A 19,924-nucleotide genomic window follows, 5' to 3' on the forward strand; every position below is an offset into this window, starting at 1 on the left:
GGTAAACCTTTTAAAAAAGATATACATAAGGAAATAAACCTTCTTGTTAGGTTCTTAAGAAACCAATCTCTAAGAACATTTCTCACAGTGTACCAAAGTAAAGTGGGAGCAGGGAAAAGCTCTCTGCTCCCCTGGCACACTCACTTGGTATTTGTCCCATGTGTGCGCGGCTTTAAGTCAGCGGGAGGACGTGACATCCTTGCATAGCATTTGCATAACTACATCAACAAGGGACCCTGGCCGAAGGACGAGATGAACTGGGCGGCAGGAGGACGCCAGACATCAGCGAGAGCCTCCGCGGACATCTGCCTCCCCGAAGTTCCGTGGAATCCACGGTGCTATTTTTATCTTTTTTGTGCAAGTGCTCTGCTTGATGCGCTTGCATAATTTTCATTGTTTTCATTTTACAAGCGAATTTCCCTCAACTTATCTTCTCTTATTTTAGTTCCTCCACTTTTTTTTTTTTGGCGACAGCTTCCAGTACTGATTTCTGTTTGCATTTCACGATTTTCGCGTCACAGATTTTTTACATTTATATCCTTTTTTTGTGACAAGATATGCATGAGCAAGGGAAGTGCAATAAAACTTTATACGAAGGCGTTGAAACATAATATAGGGGAGGAGCAGCCAGCGAGGGCGATAAAAAGAGTTGAGTAGAGAGAATGGAATACTAAATAACTTTATGGGGTGTGGCAAAAGGTAACTAAGGGAGCAGCAAGAAGATAAAACCAAAGTGGGTCAGGTACAGATAAGGAAGCCAGCAGGGCTCCACACGTCCTTTAAGGAGAAGAACTCCCTCCATGACATTAGTATGCCTTGAGTTACCCAGGGAAAATAATCATATTCATAATGATAGTTTTTATGCCCCGAAAATAACCATGCCAAGACACAATAATAAAACCTTTAAAGCACTTTAGCTCATTTTCTGCCCTAATTCGGCTAACAATCCATATCTAAATCGATATCTATAGCCAAGCATAATGGAAATAATAATAATAGTCGTGATGACCCGAAAATATCCATGCCAAGAACTGGCAACTTTCACATTGCCACTCTAGCATCCAATTATCGTTGCCAAAAAGCTATATTTGCTGGCTGACATTTGCTGGCTGCTCTTGGCACTCGCACACATCAGCAATTCAATTTAAAGACTTTATACGGGGGCCAGCGAATATTCCGCCCTTTCCCCTTTGAGTTCGTCCTCATTTTCCAATTTTACAGGCACTTTTCCAATGCTCAGTCAATTTTGCAAATCAAATGCTTGCCGTCGTTTGTTGTTCCTCCTTCGCTGATTTGCCAGGACGACTGAAAAGGAGACGACGCCAAATGCCATTCCACTCGAGCGACTAGACAAGATGTGAAGAATAAGGAGCTATTTGAGGACTAAAGAGGAGAACATTTTGAAATATATATTCTGTTTTATAGAAGTTTTTCTTTTATTTGCCTCATTTATGGCGCATATTGCGCATTTAATCGCTGTCAGCATACATAGGATACGGAGCTAAGGATGTGTATCCTTTCGCGAGACACTGAGAGGAAATTTGATTATTTTAAAAATAACTAGATTTTCAGAACAATAATCTGGGCTGTTTGTAAACTTGTAAAGCAATATTTGTAATGGTAAACATTAGAATTCTTTTTGGGGAATTATTGAACACATATTTTCTTTCTGTGCTTGGTCTATGGATCATCTTTCAACGGCAGCTCGTCAGCTTTTCCTTCCTCCTCGCGTGGAAAATCCTCCCCATTCAACATATTGCTCTCAGTGGGCCGCTGAAAGTTTTCTTTTCTACAATCAGCTGCTGTTGAATTTTTAATTTTTATGTTAGTAATTTTTCAAGCATTCTACAGGAATAAGGAAACTCTGGCCGGAAGAACATCTTGCGAGCGAATATTAAATTTTTTATGATTTGGCGGGAGGCGCGCGAAAGGCGGCAAAGAAATAAGCGAAAAAGTAATGCCGAATGGGAAACATGTTGCGAATTCACAAGTGGAAAATATTTCAAGATATTTGGTTTTTATTTTAGTGCTATTGCCAGTGCTAGTGCTATGTGTGTCTGTGGGTCTCCTCTGGCAAAAGTTTCAATCTTTAAGAGCAATCTCTTTAAGCAAAGCAATTTGCCGCGCTGCTGCAACTTTGTTATATAAATATTTCAAACGAAAGCAGATGATGCCGTTGCACCTGAGCTGGAAAACTTCCGCCCATTTTCCGCGCCAGCCCCGCTGCCCAGCGGGAAAAGTCAGTCATGGTTACGTTGCGAACTGCAACTGCGGGAAAAGCAAACATAATTTAAAATGTAATTAGTGCTCAAATAGAAAACCAAACAAACAGCGAGCGCAGCTGGGCGGGCGTGAACTCGAAGGTGGAATCCCAAAACCCAGGGCGCCCGCAAAGTCAATGAATGAAGAAATATCATCAGCAGGTTACTAGGTGACCCAGTCCCAGATTTTGCACCTGGACAGGCAACGCAGCACACCTGTGCGTTCTCGCAAAACTTTGTCCTAGACCAACTTTCGCCAGCTGCTGCGGTGGCTTTTGAAACATTTTATTATAACGAGGCTGAGGTAAACATGGCACAATTTCCACAGACCGATTTCCCATTCATTCAATCCGGCCATTTCAAGGTTGGCCAAACTCGATTTATTTCGGCCAAAGATGCCGGCAACTCTCCTGCCCTTATTCTTCATTATATTGATGATGTGCATAATGAGTTGGCTGACGGAATTTTTCCCTTTTCCTCCGCTCACCTTTTGTGCTCATTAAGGAAATGAGAAATGCGATGTTCAACTCGCAAATATTTTCCTACGCTGACAAAAAATGCATTCGAATGGAAGCTTCGATTAATTTTTAAAATAATTCGAAGCTACAAACAAAGATGAACTAACAATACATTTACACTACATTATTATGCTAACATACATTTTTCATTGTAAAAGTTTTTAAATTAAAGTTAAAACATACTTAACTGTCTCATTTAAGTTAATAGCTGGTATTTTAGTGCTGCACTTCAAGACAGCCAGCATCTTGAGCAACACTCTGCGAACTCTGTTTTAGATAGCCTTTTTTACGGAGTGTACATAAATAGTCCTTTGAGCTGGCTGCCATCCACTTCCGACTCACTTGTAGGTTGTTGTCGGGGCCACTAATTTGGTTTTTGAGTGGGTCTGCTGCTCATTAAGCGGCTTGTCGTGGCCTTTTACTCAAGCATTCCGTTTCCGCTTTGTTTCGCCCACTATTTACAGACTGGCGCAGCACGGACAGCACCGACCACCACGATCGCGTCCAGAGACAGCTTTCCGTGTCCTCCGACAGCAAGTTGCTCGACGAGGACATCCGCGAGGAGATGAAGTACCACTCGCACGTGGTCATGCGTCCCAAGAAGCCGCCCAGACCCAAGTCCGAGGTCTTTCTGAACAAACAGGAAACGCATCCGCGCCGGAAACGATTCAGTGCATTTGGTGTAAGTATTGCTCACGGTTGCTATGCTTTGATTCCACAGTTTTTTAGTTGCGTGCAAAGCTTAGCTTAAAGTTAACAAAAAGCCATTTAAAATATGTTCCTTTAATGAGATTTTATATATTTATTCACGCCCTACATACTGCGGCATTCCAATCAGTCAACTTTACTTTCGAAATGCATTCTTTTATCGTTTCAAATAGCATACTTATATGTGCGCTGGTTTCTCGCACTTACTGTCTGTATAATTCCCAACTGCTTCTGGCTGCGCTGGCATGAAGTTCACTATGCAGAGCGCGGCTTGCCATTGAAAATTTTTATTCTCTTTGAAATTTGTCTTGGTGGGACCCTTTGTCTAGGCATTGAGTGCTCCCGTTGATTAATAAATTTTAACTTATTTAAGGACTTTTAGTGTTTAGCACTGAAAAGTTAACTTAATAAAAGTCGTAATAAAAATGAATGTACATACATACGTATTCTGAAGGTTTAATTTGAAGTAATAAATTTTAATGTCTGGAATATTTTGCTATTATTTTTTTAAAGATTTCATATTTTGTATATAAAGAGGACTTGTAACTTATGTTATCAATCCAGCTATGGTGGCGCCATCCGAAAGTTTTACAGTTAAACAGTGAACTATTCTATATTTTTAAATATAACTGCATACTTTTAGGCATACTGAAAATTAATTAAATTGATAATTTATAAGAGCAATCAAACACATTTAAGCAAACGTTTACTCTGAGAGACGAAAAGCCATCTTCATATTAATATATTAATTAAAAAGTCAAAAATATTGTCAAACATTTGCAGAGAGAATTAAATTTAACATATTAAAACAAAGGCAAGTTTACACAACTTTTAACTCCAAGAGCCAACTTCATATTAAGTAATTAATTAAACAGTAATTTCCCCCGTATGCCTACTGAAAACAACGGCAGCTTTAGCGTAATTGAAAAACAAACTGAAAACAAACATGTGGCTTTCCGAAGTGGCTTTCCATTCATTCCCGCCGATTACATCACGCGCTAATGTAATGCGAACTGAACCGCACACCAAACTAACTTTGCTTAATTAATTAACAAACATGATACATTTTTCAACTCCATTTGTTTGCCTCTCTTTTTTCGTCCTTTTTCCCACAGGGCGACTCCCCATTTGGCAAGCAGGAGGCCTATGTTAAACTCGAGCCGCTGGGCGAAGGGTCCTATGCGACGGTCTACAAAGGATTTAGCAAGTGAGTACCGCACCCAAAATAAAGCACAGGGGTCCTGGGTCGCCAAAAAATGGGTTGCCGTGTCAGTGGGTTAAATAAAAAATTATGGCCAGCATAGCTCAGCTTGAAGTTTGTGATGGACACCCCGATCAAAATGGATTTCGCTTTTTTGAGCTGCAAAAAAATGTGTGTCGTCATTTCGCCTTGATTTATTCGCTAGTTTCCCTTGTGCATCCGACGTTTTCCCTTAGCTATTTTTGGAGCTCTGCTCTTTCTGGCTTCGTCTCCCGATCCATCCCAAACCGTATTCCTTTGTCCCCGTTGGCAGACTCATTACAGCCAGAGCCATGCAAATGTGGCTATCAATCACGGCCAAAAGGAAAGGTTGGTCGGGGTGGTTTACCAAGGGGCAATGTGGGTCACTCGGCGGGAGAAGGAGATTGAGTTGCAGCAGGAGCAGCGGAAATGTCCTGTTTCCGCAGCTCCTTTTCCTCCCGTGTCCCCAATTGTTTAGTTGGCCTAACTCTGCACTAAAAAAAATCAGAAGGGGGAGCGAAGTTTAGATTAGTTTAAGTAATAAACTAAGAACTAAAGAGTCTTAATTGTGTGGCTTACTTATTTGTAATCATTTGAATCTTTCAAAATATCGCTAAGCATTAGATAAAATTTGTTCCAGTGCACAACACGCACTTTTGTGAAGACTTGCCCCACAATTGAGTTGGCTTCCTTGGGTTTTCCACAGCCCATTTTCATTCACCCTGCCCGGAAAAGCATGGCAGCACAAAATGCTGCCTCATTTGCGCCTCGTCTGGCACTGATTTCAGCTGTTTAAGGATCTGGAGTTTGGAATTGGAGTTGGGGCCTTGAGATTCTTCGCTCATAATTTGACAAATGGTACTGGCAACGCGGGAGAAAGAGAGCCAGCTTCGTCACCTTTCTGACAGGATTCCCCTGTCCCAGTTCTTCGATGATAGATGCCACCGAGTCCCCTTTTTTTTTTGCCTGTCACAGCCACTTGCCCCCTGGTTTTCCCACCCCATTTTCCACTTCCTCCTGCCCTCACACACACTTTATCTTTGGCTCCCTTTTGTTTTTGATTTATTTGACAATCATTTGCTCTGGTGTTGCCTCGAACTTGTTCCTTGTACAATGGGCATTACGTGAAGAACGAGCAGAAAGTTGTTTGACAGCCTCTTTGACTGAGTTTTCCCTCTTTTCCGCCCTATTGTTACCCTACAGCTCCTAGTTTTCCCGACTTTCCTTTTCTCATTTGCTATGCACGACGGCACTTACATGCGAAATGAGTTCCAATTAGCCTTTGTTTATACGAAATGCAATTAATTCGCTCTAATTTATCTGCCAAATGGAAATGTGACCCCTCAGTTTTTGGCTTTTACTTTTCTTGGGCCTGGCTTTGTTTAGAGTCCTTTTTGCGACTCCTTGCGCTCTGTTTTTTTCCCCTGCCTTTCAAATGGAAATTTAGGTCACTTTCCTTCTCTAAGATTTATGCTTCCTCTCGGACTGTTTTTTTCCCCCTTCTGCCAAATTAATCCTCCAGCGGTAGATCCTTCTGTTTGTCAATTGTAAAAGATTTCATGAATGATTTCACTTCCATTTGACTTTCGTTTTTCCTTGCCTTGTCCTGGATTCCTTTGTATTTCCCGATGTACGTTGGCATTTGTCGACTACTATTTTCTACCTATGCAAACACTGAAAAGGGCATGAAATCAGGCTAAGAGTCCTCAAGCAGAAAGTCAAGTTGCTGATTAGCATTTAGTAGGTCAGCTGTCACGAAAAGACGCCATCTGGCGGGGGGAAACTTCGATTGCGAAAAGTTTGCCTCAACTTTGATGGCACACGCAATTTTCGGTTTATGCTTAACTAAATCGTATTATTTTAACATTAACAAGACGAAGTTTGATCTCAGCCAACAAATCCTCTTCACAATCCCCAACCATTGCGCACTTGAAAAATTATCAAGCAATTTTGAAGCTTTTCTTATGCACAGAAATAAAATCTATTTATTGAAAAAATGTATTTATGTTTACATTATAATAAAGCTTAAAGATTGTTAGACAATATATTGAAAAAATAATGTTCTAATGCGCTGAATTAACTTTTTGAGCTAATCTGATTACACAGCTTCTTGAATCAACTCCCTTTCTTTCTGTGTACACTTTTCGTGAGAAAAATCTCTTTGCCTGGCAGCTGTTTTTCGTTTACATGGAAATTGCTCAGGATGCGGTAAGGACATAAGCTTTTTATAGCATTCAGGCTCCTAGATGCTAAAGGTTTATTAACCAAGTGTGTTTTAGAATACATTTTGATATGACATAAAAGATTTAATTCGCCGCAACCCGGCGATTTTGTTTGAGAATAGGGAAAATTCTGCGAATTTTTATGTGTGCGATAAAAAGTTTAGGGTATTTCGCGCATATTTACTTCCCTCTCAGAATTTACGATGCTGCTCGACAAATTGATGCGCTTGAGTTCAGTCATCAGGAGCCCTCATCATCATCATTAACCCTCGCTTGCCCAATTAGCTACTGGCGTGATAAATTCTAGCCCCTAAAAACTTGCACTTTGACATATACGAGTGACATCTTCATGCAGGGTGAACTCGAGCCCTGAAGAAAACTTTCGTAAATTCACTCTAGCTTCTGCTCTTAAAGTCAACTACTTTATGGTAAAATTCTCCAGCTTTGCTGGCTTCTTCGTTTTATTTCGGGTGGTTTTTGCCATGCCAATTAGAATTTTGCCTTGGCAATGCGAGAAAGCCGCATAAATTGCCAGCGTCTGTGCGGCAGTGTCAAATAATTTAACCTAATTTGACACTTCAAATGTCCTCGGCTGTGTCCTGTCCCCTATATCCTTCCTTCAGTGCTGTCACTCTTCCAAAAAAGTACAACCTGGTCTAATTGGAAGGGATATACATTACTGCTAAGCATTTAACAATTTTAAAGTTCTCTTTTTTCCTACTTCTATAAATATTTAGACTTCGCAAGAAAGCTAACACTTATTTCCATTAAAGTCTCCACCATATTTGACTAGAAAAGAAGCTGAAGTGCCATCACTGGTCCAAGCTGTATGCTCTCCCTTCCATGTCCTGTGGCCTGTCCCTTATCCTAATTTAAGTGTTTGCCGTACATTTCCCTGCGTGTTGGGTCGTTATGTCTGTTTAATATACAAAGGCCCCCGTCGGACCCACCCAACATGTCCTGACTTCTGGCAAGGACGCTATTGTGGGTGGGCTCCTACCACAAATTGCGAGCCTAATTCTTTGTTGCCTCGCCGGCAGCTGTGCAATTGTTGTTCTTGTCGGACATTCCCGCTCGAGTATTTATTTTATTAATTCCCCGTCCCCATTTCTGTGGCCTGCAGATTAACCTACCAGCGGGTGGCGCTGAAGGAGATTCGCCTGCAGGAGGAGGAGGGAGCACCCTTCACCGCGATTCGCGAGGCCTCGCTGCTGAAAGAACTGAAACACAGCAACATCGTCACGCTGCACGACATTGTCCACACGCGCGAGACGCTGACCTTTGTCTTTGAATATGTGGTGAGTACTTGAAATGTTCATTGAGATCTGAAAGCGATAGTTGGTTGATTGTTGTCTACTCAGTATTACTACTTGAACTAATGTCGAACCCATTTCCAGAATACGGATCTGTCGCAATACATGGAGAAGCATCCGGGCGGCCTGGACCATCGCAACGTGCGCCTGTTCCTCTTCCAGCTGCTCCGTGGACTCTCCTACTGCCACAAGCGGCGTGTCCTCCATCGGGATGTCAAGCCGCAGAACCTGCTCATTAGCGACTGCGGCGAACTGAAGTTGGCCGACTTCGGACTGGCCAGGGCCAAGAGCGTGCCCAGCCACACCTACTCCCACGAGGTGGTCACGTTATGGTACCGCCCTCCAGGTGAGCTATCCCATTTGGTGCTGTGGGTTGGAGGAAGAGAGAGTGGCAGGGAGACCATGAGCAATTCTGTGTATTTTAATTTAAATATCTGGCCGTATTCCTCAGTCCAGAGAATCTTGTTTACTTTTAATTTGGTTACCTAAAATGTTGAATATTTGCCGGAATGCAGCCCTGGCTGGAATGAATAGCAAATTCTTTCTTTTTACACACCAATTTCACATTGCATACGTAGGCGAAGAAATGCTAAAGGATTCAATTTTGCCATGTGATTTGATATTTCACTATCTCTTAATCCCTTTAAACTTAAACAGCTAAGAGCCTTTTCATGTAAGCTGCTCATGGCCAAAATAAAAAAAAAAACTAGTAATCACTTTTCCCAGGCGCAAACAATTTGCAGTTTGGAGCTTAGCCCAAGCCCCAAAGTCGAACCAATTTGAAAATCGCATTAAAATATTTCGTTTGTTTTGTGCACTCGAAGCCAATTAATTGACGTCCATGCAGGCTGAAAATTGTTGGCATAGCAGAGTAGCTCGGCTGGGATTAAATTAATGCCTCACTAAGATCCCTCCCTTGACAATGGGTAAACAATTCACTTTGCATGGCAAAGATTTTTCCATCAATTTGCGAGCCAGCTAAATGGAAAACTAAAGCGCAGGACTAGAGACAGAGGAATAAAGTTAATTTTTTCTAATATGCAATTCCCTTGGCATAAACACTTTGGGTCTGCTGGAATACCTGCGCTGCAGTCCGTACTCCGGACTACTGACCACCCTGACCCCTGGGCAGCATCAACGTCAGCTGGGGAATAGTTCGGAAGCATGTTAAACAAATTTAATCTGCACTTCTTGGCAGACAGCGCCGGCAGGCAAAAAGCGCAGGCATGCAAAAAACAAAGGGGATACGAACGGATGGGGATGCGGATGTGGTTGCCATGGGCACCTGTCGCCACCTGCGCGGAAAATTGGTGTGGGAGGCGAACAGATGCTTACGTAGGTACTACTTTTAAAAAACGTTCTTTAAGGTGCGTTAGATGCTTTTCGAAAAAGATTGAGATACATATATTGTGACTTTAGTTTGGCTTATTGTTGTGCACATACTGCTTTATCGGGTATATTTATAGTTTAAGCTTCAAGCTCCTTTTATTTAAACACAAACAGCATCCAACCCAGAAATTCGCGTGTGCCCATGGGAGGACTAAACTTTGTTAGCTGCTGGCCAAAAAGCAGCAGCAAAGATAAACACAAAGGTGCACAGGAAGTGGAGAACTATCTCGTCCTGGAGTTCCTGCTCTCTCTCGCCCTCTTATTTATTTAAAATGGCAATTTATTTTGCAACAAAAGTGGGGAAAACAGAAGTGCTTTTACTTACCCTGGAGTTCGTGACCATTTCAGATGTCCTGCTGGGCAGCACGGAGTACTCGACCTCGCTGGACATGTGGGGCGTGGGCTGCATCTTCGTGGAGATGGTGACCGGGATGCCGACGTTTCCGGGCATACGTGATACCTACGATCAGCTGGACAAGATATTCAAATTGCTGGGCACGCCCACCGAGGACACGTGGCCGGGGGTCACCCACTTTCCCGGCTACAAGCCACACAAGCTGGGTAAGTAATTGGCCTCAGGGCCAGAGAGCGACCTGGTTGAACTCTGGAAGCTAATTTGGTGTACACCCCTTAACCTTTCGGTGCAGGTTTCTATCGACCGCGGAAACTGGGTCACAACTTCCCACGGCTATACGACATCATCGAAGGCGAGACGATAGCTAACGGCTTCCTGCAACTGAATCCGGAGCAGCGTTTGGGCGCCGATGATGCACTGCAGCATCCGTACTTTGCGCAGTTGCCAAAGAAACTCTACGAATTGCCAGACGGTGAGTCGCGCAAATTGAATTAATGCATTAAACATTTACAGCCCGAACTTTTGGCCATTGTCTGTGTGGCTGGAGAGAAAACCAATTAACAAAGCTTCGCAAGGCAACGAAAAAAAAGGGGAAAAAAGGATGAAATGTTTGTTCAAAGTTGGCTGAAAGTCAGGGAAAAATCCCGTGACGGTAGCCCATTCTTTGTAAGGGACAACTCATTTAAGTTTCGCGACAATTTGTTTGCCTTTCGAGCAGTTTTCCGTGGATTGAGGGCCTGCTTAGCGAGTGTTTCCGAGGTATAGTTAACAGTAATTGCATTTGCCGGTTTTAATTTGTATTTCAAGTGGTGGCAAAAGTTTGCAACAAGTTGGGAAAATAAATACCGAATGCAAAGGACAAACTTGTTGGACAAATACAGACCCACAGACAGAAAATCAAGCTGGTCTACTAATTAGATTGCGATAAGTGAACATTCAAAAGTAAATAATGGTTCGCTTTGCAATTCAAAACATGATATGGCACCAAATGGAATTATCTATTTTATGAAAACTGTATAAAATAATCCTGTGGATATTTAATATCTGATGTTTTGATTATTTTGATTGCGTACGTATAAGCAATTATCTCTTCCAATTCCACTACAACTGCCCTGCGTTTTCTGTTACATAAAATAGATACTAAATTCCGTTTTTCCCGACGACCTGCATTCATTAGCAGACCTCCTATCGGATGCCACTCGGTAAATGGAAACATTTCCGAAAAAATTTAAGGGTAGCCCCAAAAACCCGCATCAAGTTGCGGACTATGCAATTTGGCAAATGCAATCCACTGAGTTTCGGGAAAACTAGGGAAGTGCAATAGAGAGGGCTTTAAAAATGCATATATTTGTATGGGGGCACAAAAGCCACTCGAGAATGCAGTCGGGAAAACCAAAAATAAATGAATAAAGCGCAAATTCCCCTCTTTGGACTTGCACTTAATCGAGGGCAGCTTAAAGTGTGCTTAAAATGCGATTACCGCTTGATTTGTTTACACAAAACTGGATATATTTTTTCTACAATCAAACCCAGAAGAGGAAGCTATGCTAATTTCTGGCTAAATCACAGCCGCTGTACAAAAACCCTAACCCAACTCATTACGAAAGGGTGGAACATTTCCTGGAATTTACCCCAGTATTTCCCGCTGCAACATTGCGTATACGCAGCGTGGACAGATAGAATCAATTAAAACGCAACTAATGCGCTTCATTTATCATGGCCAGGAAAGGTCATCACACCCCGTGTGCGGTTTTGTGGCTTAGGTTCGCATACACTCTGTGTATTACGAACTCTAATACAGTAAGCACTGCTTTAGGAAGCTTCGAAGCAACTTAAACATGCAATATGTGTGTTACAATTCAGTAATATATGTGGGCTCAATATTACTACCCAACCACTCCCATTATACAGTGTTCACTCATTAGAGCGACTACTGTACTCATCCGTGTGACTTTTGTACGTGGTTAGGTTGCCTGGCAATTGTGTGAGTGTATCATGTGCGGCTGGAAAATGTAATTTCGCCAATGGCAATTTTAATTGTCGCTCATCGATGGTCGTAAATTAAATTATGTCATGGTCAGAGTTCAGCATGTTTCATAACTCAAACTTTTTAATTACAAATATTATTTTATTATTTTTCACTAATTACCAATGTCCGTTTCTCTCTCGCCCCAAAAACAGAAACCTCAATTTTCACCGTGGAAGGCGTGCAGCTTTACACGGAGCCAAATCGACAGAATAAATGAAAATTAAAGCAAGTCCTCTCTGTGGATGGCGTACGTTTCTACTGTTAGGATCCCAATCACCCAATCAACATCCTCCTGGACTATCAATCTGTCAATCAACCTATCGCATCATCCAGCAATCGACAGCCATATATAATGCAAGAGGAACTTCTCGCCCGCGCAGAAGTTTTGTACTATAATTCTATGATACTTTTTAGTTATTAGTTCGATTTCGCAGTGAGTTAGCTGAGGGAGTTTAGCAGAAGACACGGCACCAACGGCAGCATTTTAATTTCAGTCAAATTGCTTAATGTTAGCTTAGATTTCATTAGATTTCTCGCCATCCTGCAGCCGCGTCGAAAAGGATACTCAGTTTAGTCAAAGCGCAGACACGTTTTTCTGTATTCTTTTGTAAGCTAACAAAAATGTACATTTAATGGTAGCTTTTAGTGAGTGAATTGCCTCTGTGGATTACGCAATATTTTCATCATCATGTTTGATATGCTCGTGTGTATTTCGTTTACATTTTTTCCTTTAGTTTTTATTCGATATTTTCAACGCGAATGTTCGACTGCAGAGTGTTTATTAAAATTGCAAATATAAATTCAATTGGTTACTGCTTTAATAGAGTGCAATTAATAAAAATTAATGAATAAACGGCAACGCGCCTAAAAAAACGAAACAATTAATCAAATAATGATGTGCTCAAAAAATGTATGATTATTTCCAAGCAATTACTCAACTTAAAATTATCGACTTTTTCATATTAAGACTTATTTAGTTCTGCTCACAGCTCCTTTAATTTGTTGGATTGCATGATTTTGTAACGTTTCCTTTGTCATTATAAAATATATCAGTTCGCCGCGCTGTTTAAGTGATAATTTTATAACTGTTAAATGAATTTATGTAAAAAGCAAGTAAATCAATTTTTAACGATATGTAAAACAATAAATTTAAACCATTTATACCATTTATGTTTGCTGATTTCGTTTTGTATCTTTTTATTACCTAAGTTGTTGGTTATTTTCGCAGATTTGCTGACGTGCGGATGATGATTGAATTCCTAGAAACATTTAGTCAAAAATCAAAGGTCGGGAGGAAGGCTGACGGATCATAAATCATAACATTTTCGATGCAAACTTAAGCGAATAGATAAACAATTTAACTAGCAAAGAACGCAAAATAGTAGAATCAAATTTTTAGCAATCAACCAAAAGTAAATTCGAGATAAAATAGCCATCAACTAAACACTAAAGTAACCTAACCAAGTATTTTACATAGAGTTCGTAGCGCGAAGTATCGAAACCAAGCCCAATCCATTTCCATAATCTAAGAAACGTACCGTATTTGGCCAAAACGAGAGGACGCCCGTCGTGTTCGGGTTCCACAAATCTTAAAGAGAAGTTCAAATGAGAGCTAACAAATGTGCAAATTGAAATCAAAGACACTTCACATGGTTTTGAAACAAGTAAATGAATCAAAAACGATTTGAGTAGAGGAAACTAAAGCGTAGAACAAAATATATTATGAATATCGTAAAAATCTATGAGAAAGACGAGCCAATTTGAGTTGTAGGCAATCAAATTGCTAAGATTCTCTGATTAAGACATGATTATAAGGAGATATCAAGCCCGTTAAGTTAGTTGATACTTAAATAACTCGAACGAAACTCGATTTGGGCCACGTTTTAATAGCGCTCCGAAAGCAGATTATATTTTGTAGCAAAAGTAAAAGTCAAATTTAAACAATGGCGAATGGAAAACCAAATATTTCAAATGAATAAACTTTTTCTGTGATTTATGAAAAAAGTATGCAAAAACACACACTGAAATACACTACAGCAAGGTAAACACAACACAAAGTAAACAAAAACTTAATAAAGATAAAGAATTAGGCACTTTAGAAAACAAATGTAGCAGCTGGCCAGCGAAATTGTTTAGAATTGTTTGCTAGCCAAGAAGAGCAGTACATTAAAGTGAAACGAAATTTTGCACGCACTCGAAATTTGGCGAAGAGGATGTTTATGCATTCTGCTATTTTTGGTTCTCTGCGAATTTTACCCAATTAATTATTGGATCGCAACACAAAAGGTAACGAAGCATGGCAACGCACTTTTGCACTTTTCCCATCCCGAAGGTTACGTCCATAGTTTATAAGCCAATGAGCCAATGGAACAAATCGAATCAAACGAAATTAGCGAAGATTGAACTGGTTTTCGTTATCGTTTCCGTTTCCGTTAAATGCAATTTTATCAGCAAAAGCTAATGATTTTCGGTGCATTTTCCGAGAGCACTCTAATTGATTATTTTGCACAACATTCGAGAAGAGCAAGCAGGCAAATGATAATGGAGAAAACTAAGCTAATCCCTAACGTAATCGAAACGAGTAAATAACTAAGAATGTTTTTAGCGGATCGTACTCTATATAGTAGCTAAGCGCGGGGCAATCCATCCCTCGGAACCCCGGGAACGAAAGGTAAAAACAATTAACTGGAGGGCTGGAATGATGAGAAACTTAAATATTTTTAATGCATTGAATTTGTCGTAAATATATTTAATGTACCTTTGTTAAAAACAAAATAAATCTATTAACACAAATTACGAACTCTCGATGCAGATAGGCGATAGTTTAGATGGAGCATGCAATTTTTATGTTTACCTCGTAAGCATTTTTGTATAGTTAAACGAAAAACTGGGTGCGGCCCACAAACCCCCAAATAAGAATGAAAATTTTGTAAATATTTGTAGTTGATTTCTAAGTAGCGAAAGACGAACAAAACAATATTCGGCAAGAGTAACAGACACGATGGGTATATTTAAAGTGGAAAAATATTGAATGTTTATTATTTAACAAATGGATGGCAACTAAATACAATTTGAATAAGTTCAACCTGTACAATAATTTAATATTAAATAAAAAGCGGCCAAGGCCAATGAAAAGTAATGAGTGCTGTTTATTTTCCAAGAATATCCGACTGATTTATGGGCTAGTTCTCTGGCCATAAATAACAATATAGACAATAATTTTTGATTGCTTGAAATGTTGGCAAGCTTTGAAATTTACTCAGCCCCATTTCGAGCAATTGAAATAATTCAGAGGATGACAAGTCGCCGAAATGATGATGTAGGACGGGCAAAATGGGTGGCAGCCATGGGATCCAAAGGCATTAATTATGTAAATGACACAACTCTTTTTTCGGGCAAACCGCGAACAATATACATGATGTTAAGAAACTTATTTCTCCTCCGACTTTTTTGCCACCCAACGGCCGGTTGCGTCACCATTCCGGCAATTCATCTTGGCCACAAATAGAGTTGGATGAGCTTTGGGCCTGACGATTGGCATCTCGGCACGATTCATCTGCAGCTGGTCGGAGGAAAAGGTTTCCTACGTTCAACATCCTATGACTAAGCTGGATGCAGCTGTAAACCTTCAGAAGTCCATAAAACCCATCACCATTGTAATTGAGCAAAACAATTACAGATGACATAAGCGGAACAACAACGGAAAATCAAAGGTAATCTCGTGAACAAGTTGTTATGCCGAATGAAAAATGCCATTGCATCCATATTTATTCTGTTCGTGAGTCTTGCATTATATCCAACCGATGACGGCTAAGGCCAAAATATATATAAATAAAAACGCATATAAGTTCTATAAATATAATGTCAACGTATCGGGGAAACCACGGCATTTGGCATGCATTCCGCACCTCATGATTACTCATCGCTTGCTAAGGTTAACCCTTTCATATCGGCCAATATATGTAGTTTAATATATGGAAATGACGCCTAGTTGAGGCAGGCTTAACCAAACGACCAGTGAATGGGTTTTGCATATCATTGGCATGCAAACTACGTAGGGAATTTTAGCTATAGCTTCAGTTGCATAAAATTATCTAGCAATTAGCATAGATGACTTAAGGCGAGAAGCTCCTCAAATGTGGGTTTACAGCCAGTTACGCCATATTACGCACTTGGCCACTTTTAAGACAAAGTAACAGATCGTCGAAAATAGCTTCTTTAATAAAATATGTAAATAATTACATAAAGTGTTAGCTTTGGTATATGTAGTTGCTGACATTTGGTTTTTAAACAGTATTCATTTTTCCAATATCGGTGGCTTGAAGAATAAAGAAAAGAAGAAGTCTAATGATTTTTGAATTAATCACTACTAAACAAAGACTGTTTTCAGTAATAACATATGGCCATAACGATGCCACATTTAATCTTGGGCTTAAGTACTTTACGAACTAATTAGCATTATAATGATACCAGAACTAAAAGCTATAGTTAAGCACAAGACTAGTAGCTCTTAGTGGTGATTCCATCCCCCTTTTTTGAATAGTCAATTAATAATTCTCTCAGCTCGTGTTCATAGTTCTCGACAAGCCGTTGCAAATTGATTTGGACTGATCAGCGTGCCGAGTAGACAAACAACCAATTGATTGACAGGCCAAAAAAGTCCAAAACGCCGGGGGGTTTTTTCGCAGTCTTCTAGACAGATGTGCATAAACAAAGACGATCCCTCGAAAAACATAAACTTCGAGCATCTCACGAAAGCTTTTCAACGAGAAAAGCTCCTCTCCAAGAGCTGGGTCTTCATATACGCTCAGTTTCTTCGCAAACTTCAACCGAAACGGACGTATTGATCTCGGATTTTCCTTCTGGCGCGGAACCAAGGATAGGTGTCAAATTCTCGATTGATTGCCAGTGATTCGTTTGCTTTGAGCGACGCGTAAACAAAGTGACATGATGAGGCCCCAATTAGCGGCCATGGCCATTGTCATGGTGCTGGCTGTGATCTGCGGTTTCGGCACTGGTTCCGTGCTGGAAGTACCCGGAGTCACACAGGCACCACCACTCCCACCTCGTAACCTGCGAAGCAACCAAACGCGGTCGCGCATGCCCAACAACTTCCGAGTGCGTTACAGTGAAAACACAGCAGACGATCGAAAGAACAAAAACCTAACTTGCAAAATTGTAATTAAAAATGATACTAATTTTGAACATAAAAAATAACTTAATGGTGTTAAATATAAAAACATTCGTTTAGTAAAGTTTAGTATCACTTAGTGATTCATCTGAGTCTCGCGATTGGTAAATTTGGAATGCTGTCTATAATAAAAATCAAAACAAACGCTATAAATATCATATGGTAAAACGACAAAATAGCTGAAAAAGAGAAGAGATAAATATAAAATATTTGAGACAAAAGCTTTGAACAAGTGTTTTTAAGTGACATAAGCAACCTCAATTTGTGGCAGAAATAAATACAAGAAACATAAAATAAATTATCCCTTTGTTTGAAATGCAAAAACCCATTTGGCATAATGTGTGTTTGTTCTCTCGATCGCCCACTGTAATGTGAATTTTAAACTTGCCGACTGGCTGCTAACTTTTGGCCAGCAGGTTTCGTTTTGGCCAGAACAAGTTCAATGCGCTGGCCTCGTGTTTGCTAAATGTAGCGTCTCCCTTCTTTTTGTTTGTACTGCCATTCTCCAGAGCATTGCGACCCCCACAAGTGCTCCCAGATGTGACTACAAGGAGCTGATGACCAATCTGCACGATCGCGTTGGCATCTTGGTGACCTTGGACGAGGACCAGCGCCACCGCCTGGAAGTCATCGATAAGAAGTGAGAACTGGTTTGACATAGACGGATCAAATGAAATATTTTTGTAAAACCGGTAGAGCAAAAACCGCGCATCAATAGCTCTTCGGAAACTTTTGTGTGACACTGCGACTTATTTGGCAGAGGAATTAACTCTTTAATGATGTTCAATCCTTTGCGAATATAATTATATTTCTTTGATCAGTAATCGTTGGGTAGCACCTGCTCTCGCTTTTTGGGTCAAATTTATTGTTATGGGTTCGCAGAAATTCGGTGGTGATTTTCACACGCATCCGGAGAGTGTTTATAGATTGTATCTCATCGTTTTGCTTGTTTGGTTAATATATTTTTTTCTTTGTTGACTTTAATCGGTTATTTCTTACGGTCGTTTGAAAACGGAAATCTGCAAGTGGCAAGCTCAAGATGATTAGCAAGCGAAACAATACAAACAGAAATATATCTTAGAGCTTTATCATTTACTGAACCCAAGGAAAATCGTATAAGTGCGCCATTTCGAAGGCAATGAGGGCTTCTTTATCGTTTTCTATTTATTAACTATTTATATAAAAACTTTTTTAGATTGGATCAGCTGGTGGAAAGCAGTTCGGCCCGCATGGAATCGATGAAGGCCCAGCAACTGGACTTCCTGCAGCGACTGGACAGTTTTGAGCACATCCAGCGGCTTTCGAGGAACACTCTAGACGAGCTTAAAGGTGAAACCGATCAGGTTTTCGGTCCCCGGAATGTCAGGGAGCTAAAACACAAGCTAAGAAATCGCAAAAAGATGAAGGGTAACATACTAGAAATGTTGATGTTGTGCTGTTGTATTGTGTTTGTCTCTCTGGTTGCCCAGTCCACTTTGAAGATCACATTTTTATAAACTTATTTCCTTATCGGCAGATATCTCGCGCACTGTTCGTGACGTTTCGCAGGAACAGTATCCCAGCTCGGGAGTAGGTACATTTAATGAATCCAACTTGAATTTATCAAGTCGCCTGGATGCCTTGGCCACTCTTTTGGCTTCTACTGCTCTCAGTGTCAGATCTGTGCAGGTTGAAGTGGCCAATCTTTCGCGGGCCATTAGGTAATAATATTTGAGTAATTCAAATTGTAATTTAACTGAAAATTTTATCTTTCAGGCGCCAAAGCCGTTTGATCCAGGGTAAAGGATTTAGGTCGACACCAAGTCAGCAGCCAATCTTCTATGGCCCAACTGGATTGAATGGACCAACAGCTACACGGCAGTTGCCTAGTAGTTGCTCCTATTCCTTCCTTGCTAACCACGGAATTCTGAAAGTCCAGCTCACACCCGAATCGGAATCATTCTACGTATCCTGCGATGAGGATTGGACTGTTATTTTGAGCCGCACCTCCGATGATGTGAACTTCGAACGCGGCTGGCTGGATTATCGCGATGGCTTTGGCAATTTGGCTGGGGACTTCTTTATTGGTCTCAACAAACTGCATGCCCTCACTTCATCGGCCTTGCACGAACTGCGGATTGTGATGGAGGACTTCTCGGGCAACGTGGCGTATGCGGGATATTCGTTGTTTGCCATTGGCAGCGAAAAGGAACTATATCCACTCGTCTTGCTGGGCAAATTCCAGGATAGTTTGACTCCTTCAGCTGGAGATTCATTGTCGTATCATGCCGGAGCTAAGTTTAGCACTGTGGATCAGGATAATGACAACTGCCTGGAGTGCAATTGCGCTCTGAGGCACAAGGGAGCTGGCTGGTTTAACAACTGCGCAAAGAGCAACTTATTCGGCGAATATACCACCCAGAACCAAGCTGGAGAAACTGGGATCTGGTGGGACACCTTTTCAGGGCAGAATTCGCTGAAACGGGTTCGTTGGATGATTCGTCCCATTTCCGAGGGAACAGATGATGCCAGGCGATAGGATATCTAGAAGAACATCTATCCATATCCAACTGCCATCTCCGAAATCAGGGATAACCCACAATCGATTGCTTGCATTTTAACCCTAGCTTTAGCTTTGAATCTCTCTGTGCGTGTGTGTGTAATATTTATGGAAAATTACTTAATACCTAGATAATACAGTAAATTTACGAGTACTCGCCTGAAAGTACGTCATCTC

General features: G+C 40.8%; 2 protein-coding genes and 1 non-coding gene across 8 annotated transcripts in view; all 3 read left to right on the forward strand.

Annotated features, from left to right (window-relative positions):
• LOC117141985 (cyclin-dependent kinase 14) overlaps nt 1-13,198 on the forward strand; it is an 87,527-nt gene extending 74,329 nt beyond the window's left edge. For all 5 annotated transcript variants that reach the window (XM_033305796.1, XM_033305794.1, XM_033305799.1 and 2 more), the window contains 7 exons: nt 3,244-3,461; nt 4,603-4,694; nt 8,055-8,229; nt 8,329-8,590; nt 9,982-10,194; nt 10,281-10,460; nt 12,170-13,198. In XM_033305796.1, coding sequence (XP_033161687.1) covers nt 3,244-3,461; nt 4,603-4,694; nt 8,055-8,229; nt 8,329-8,590; nt 9,982-10,194; nt 10,281-10,460; nt 12,170-12,234 — 1,205 coding nt within the window. In that variant the 3' untranslated portion in view covers nt 12,235-13,198. The remainder of the gene's footprint in view (nt 1-3,243; nt 3,462-4,602; nt 4,695-8,054; nt 8,230-8,328; nt 8,591-9,981; nt 10,195-10,280; nt 10,461-12,169) is intronic.
• On the forward strand, nt 3,769-3,833 carry LOC117142154. The gene has a single exon (XR_004459546.1). It is a non-coding gene; the product is annotated as a U7 small nuclear RNA (small nuclear RNA).
• Nucleotides 13,199-16,839: 3,641 nt separating the features above from the next.
• Nucleotides 16,840-19,901, forward strand: LOC117141057 (ficolin-2). 2 transcript variants are annotated; one of them, XM_033304344.1, is made up of 5 exons: nt 16,840-17,135; nt 17,718-17,848; nt 18,404-18,615; nt 18,725-18,908; nt 18,964-19,901. In XM_033304344.1, exons 1-5 carry the CDS (start codon nt 16,965-16,967, stop codon nt 19,724-19,726), a joined length of 1,461 nt encoding a protein of 486 aa, XP_033160235.1. In that variant the 5' UTR covers nt 16,840-16,964; the 3' UTR covers nt 19,727-19,901. The 2 variants fall into 2 exon arrangements, with proteins under 2 accessions (XP_033160235.1, XP_033160236.1); XM_033304345.1 differs by having other exon boundaries at nt 18,404-18,537.
• Nucleotides 19,902-19,924: the final 23 nt, after the last annotated feature.

This window comes from Drosophila mauritiana, chromosome 3L (assembly GCF_004382145.1).
Source record: "Drosophila mauritiana strain mau12 chromosome 3L, ASM438214v1, whole genome shotgun sequence".
Taxonomy (NCBI): Eukaryota; Metazoa; Arthropoda; class Insecta; order Diptera; family Drosophilidae; genus Drosophila; species Drosophila mauritiana.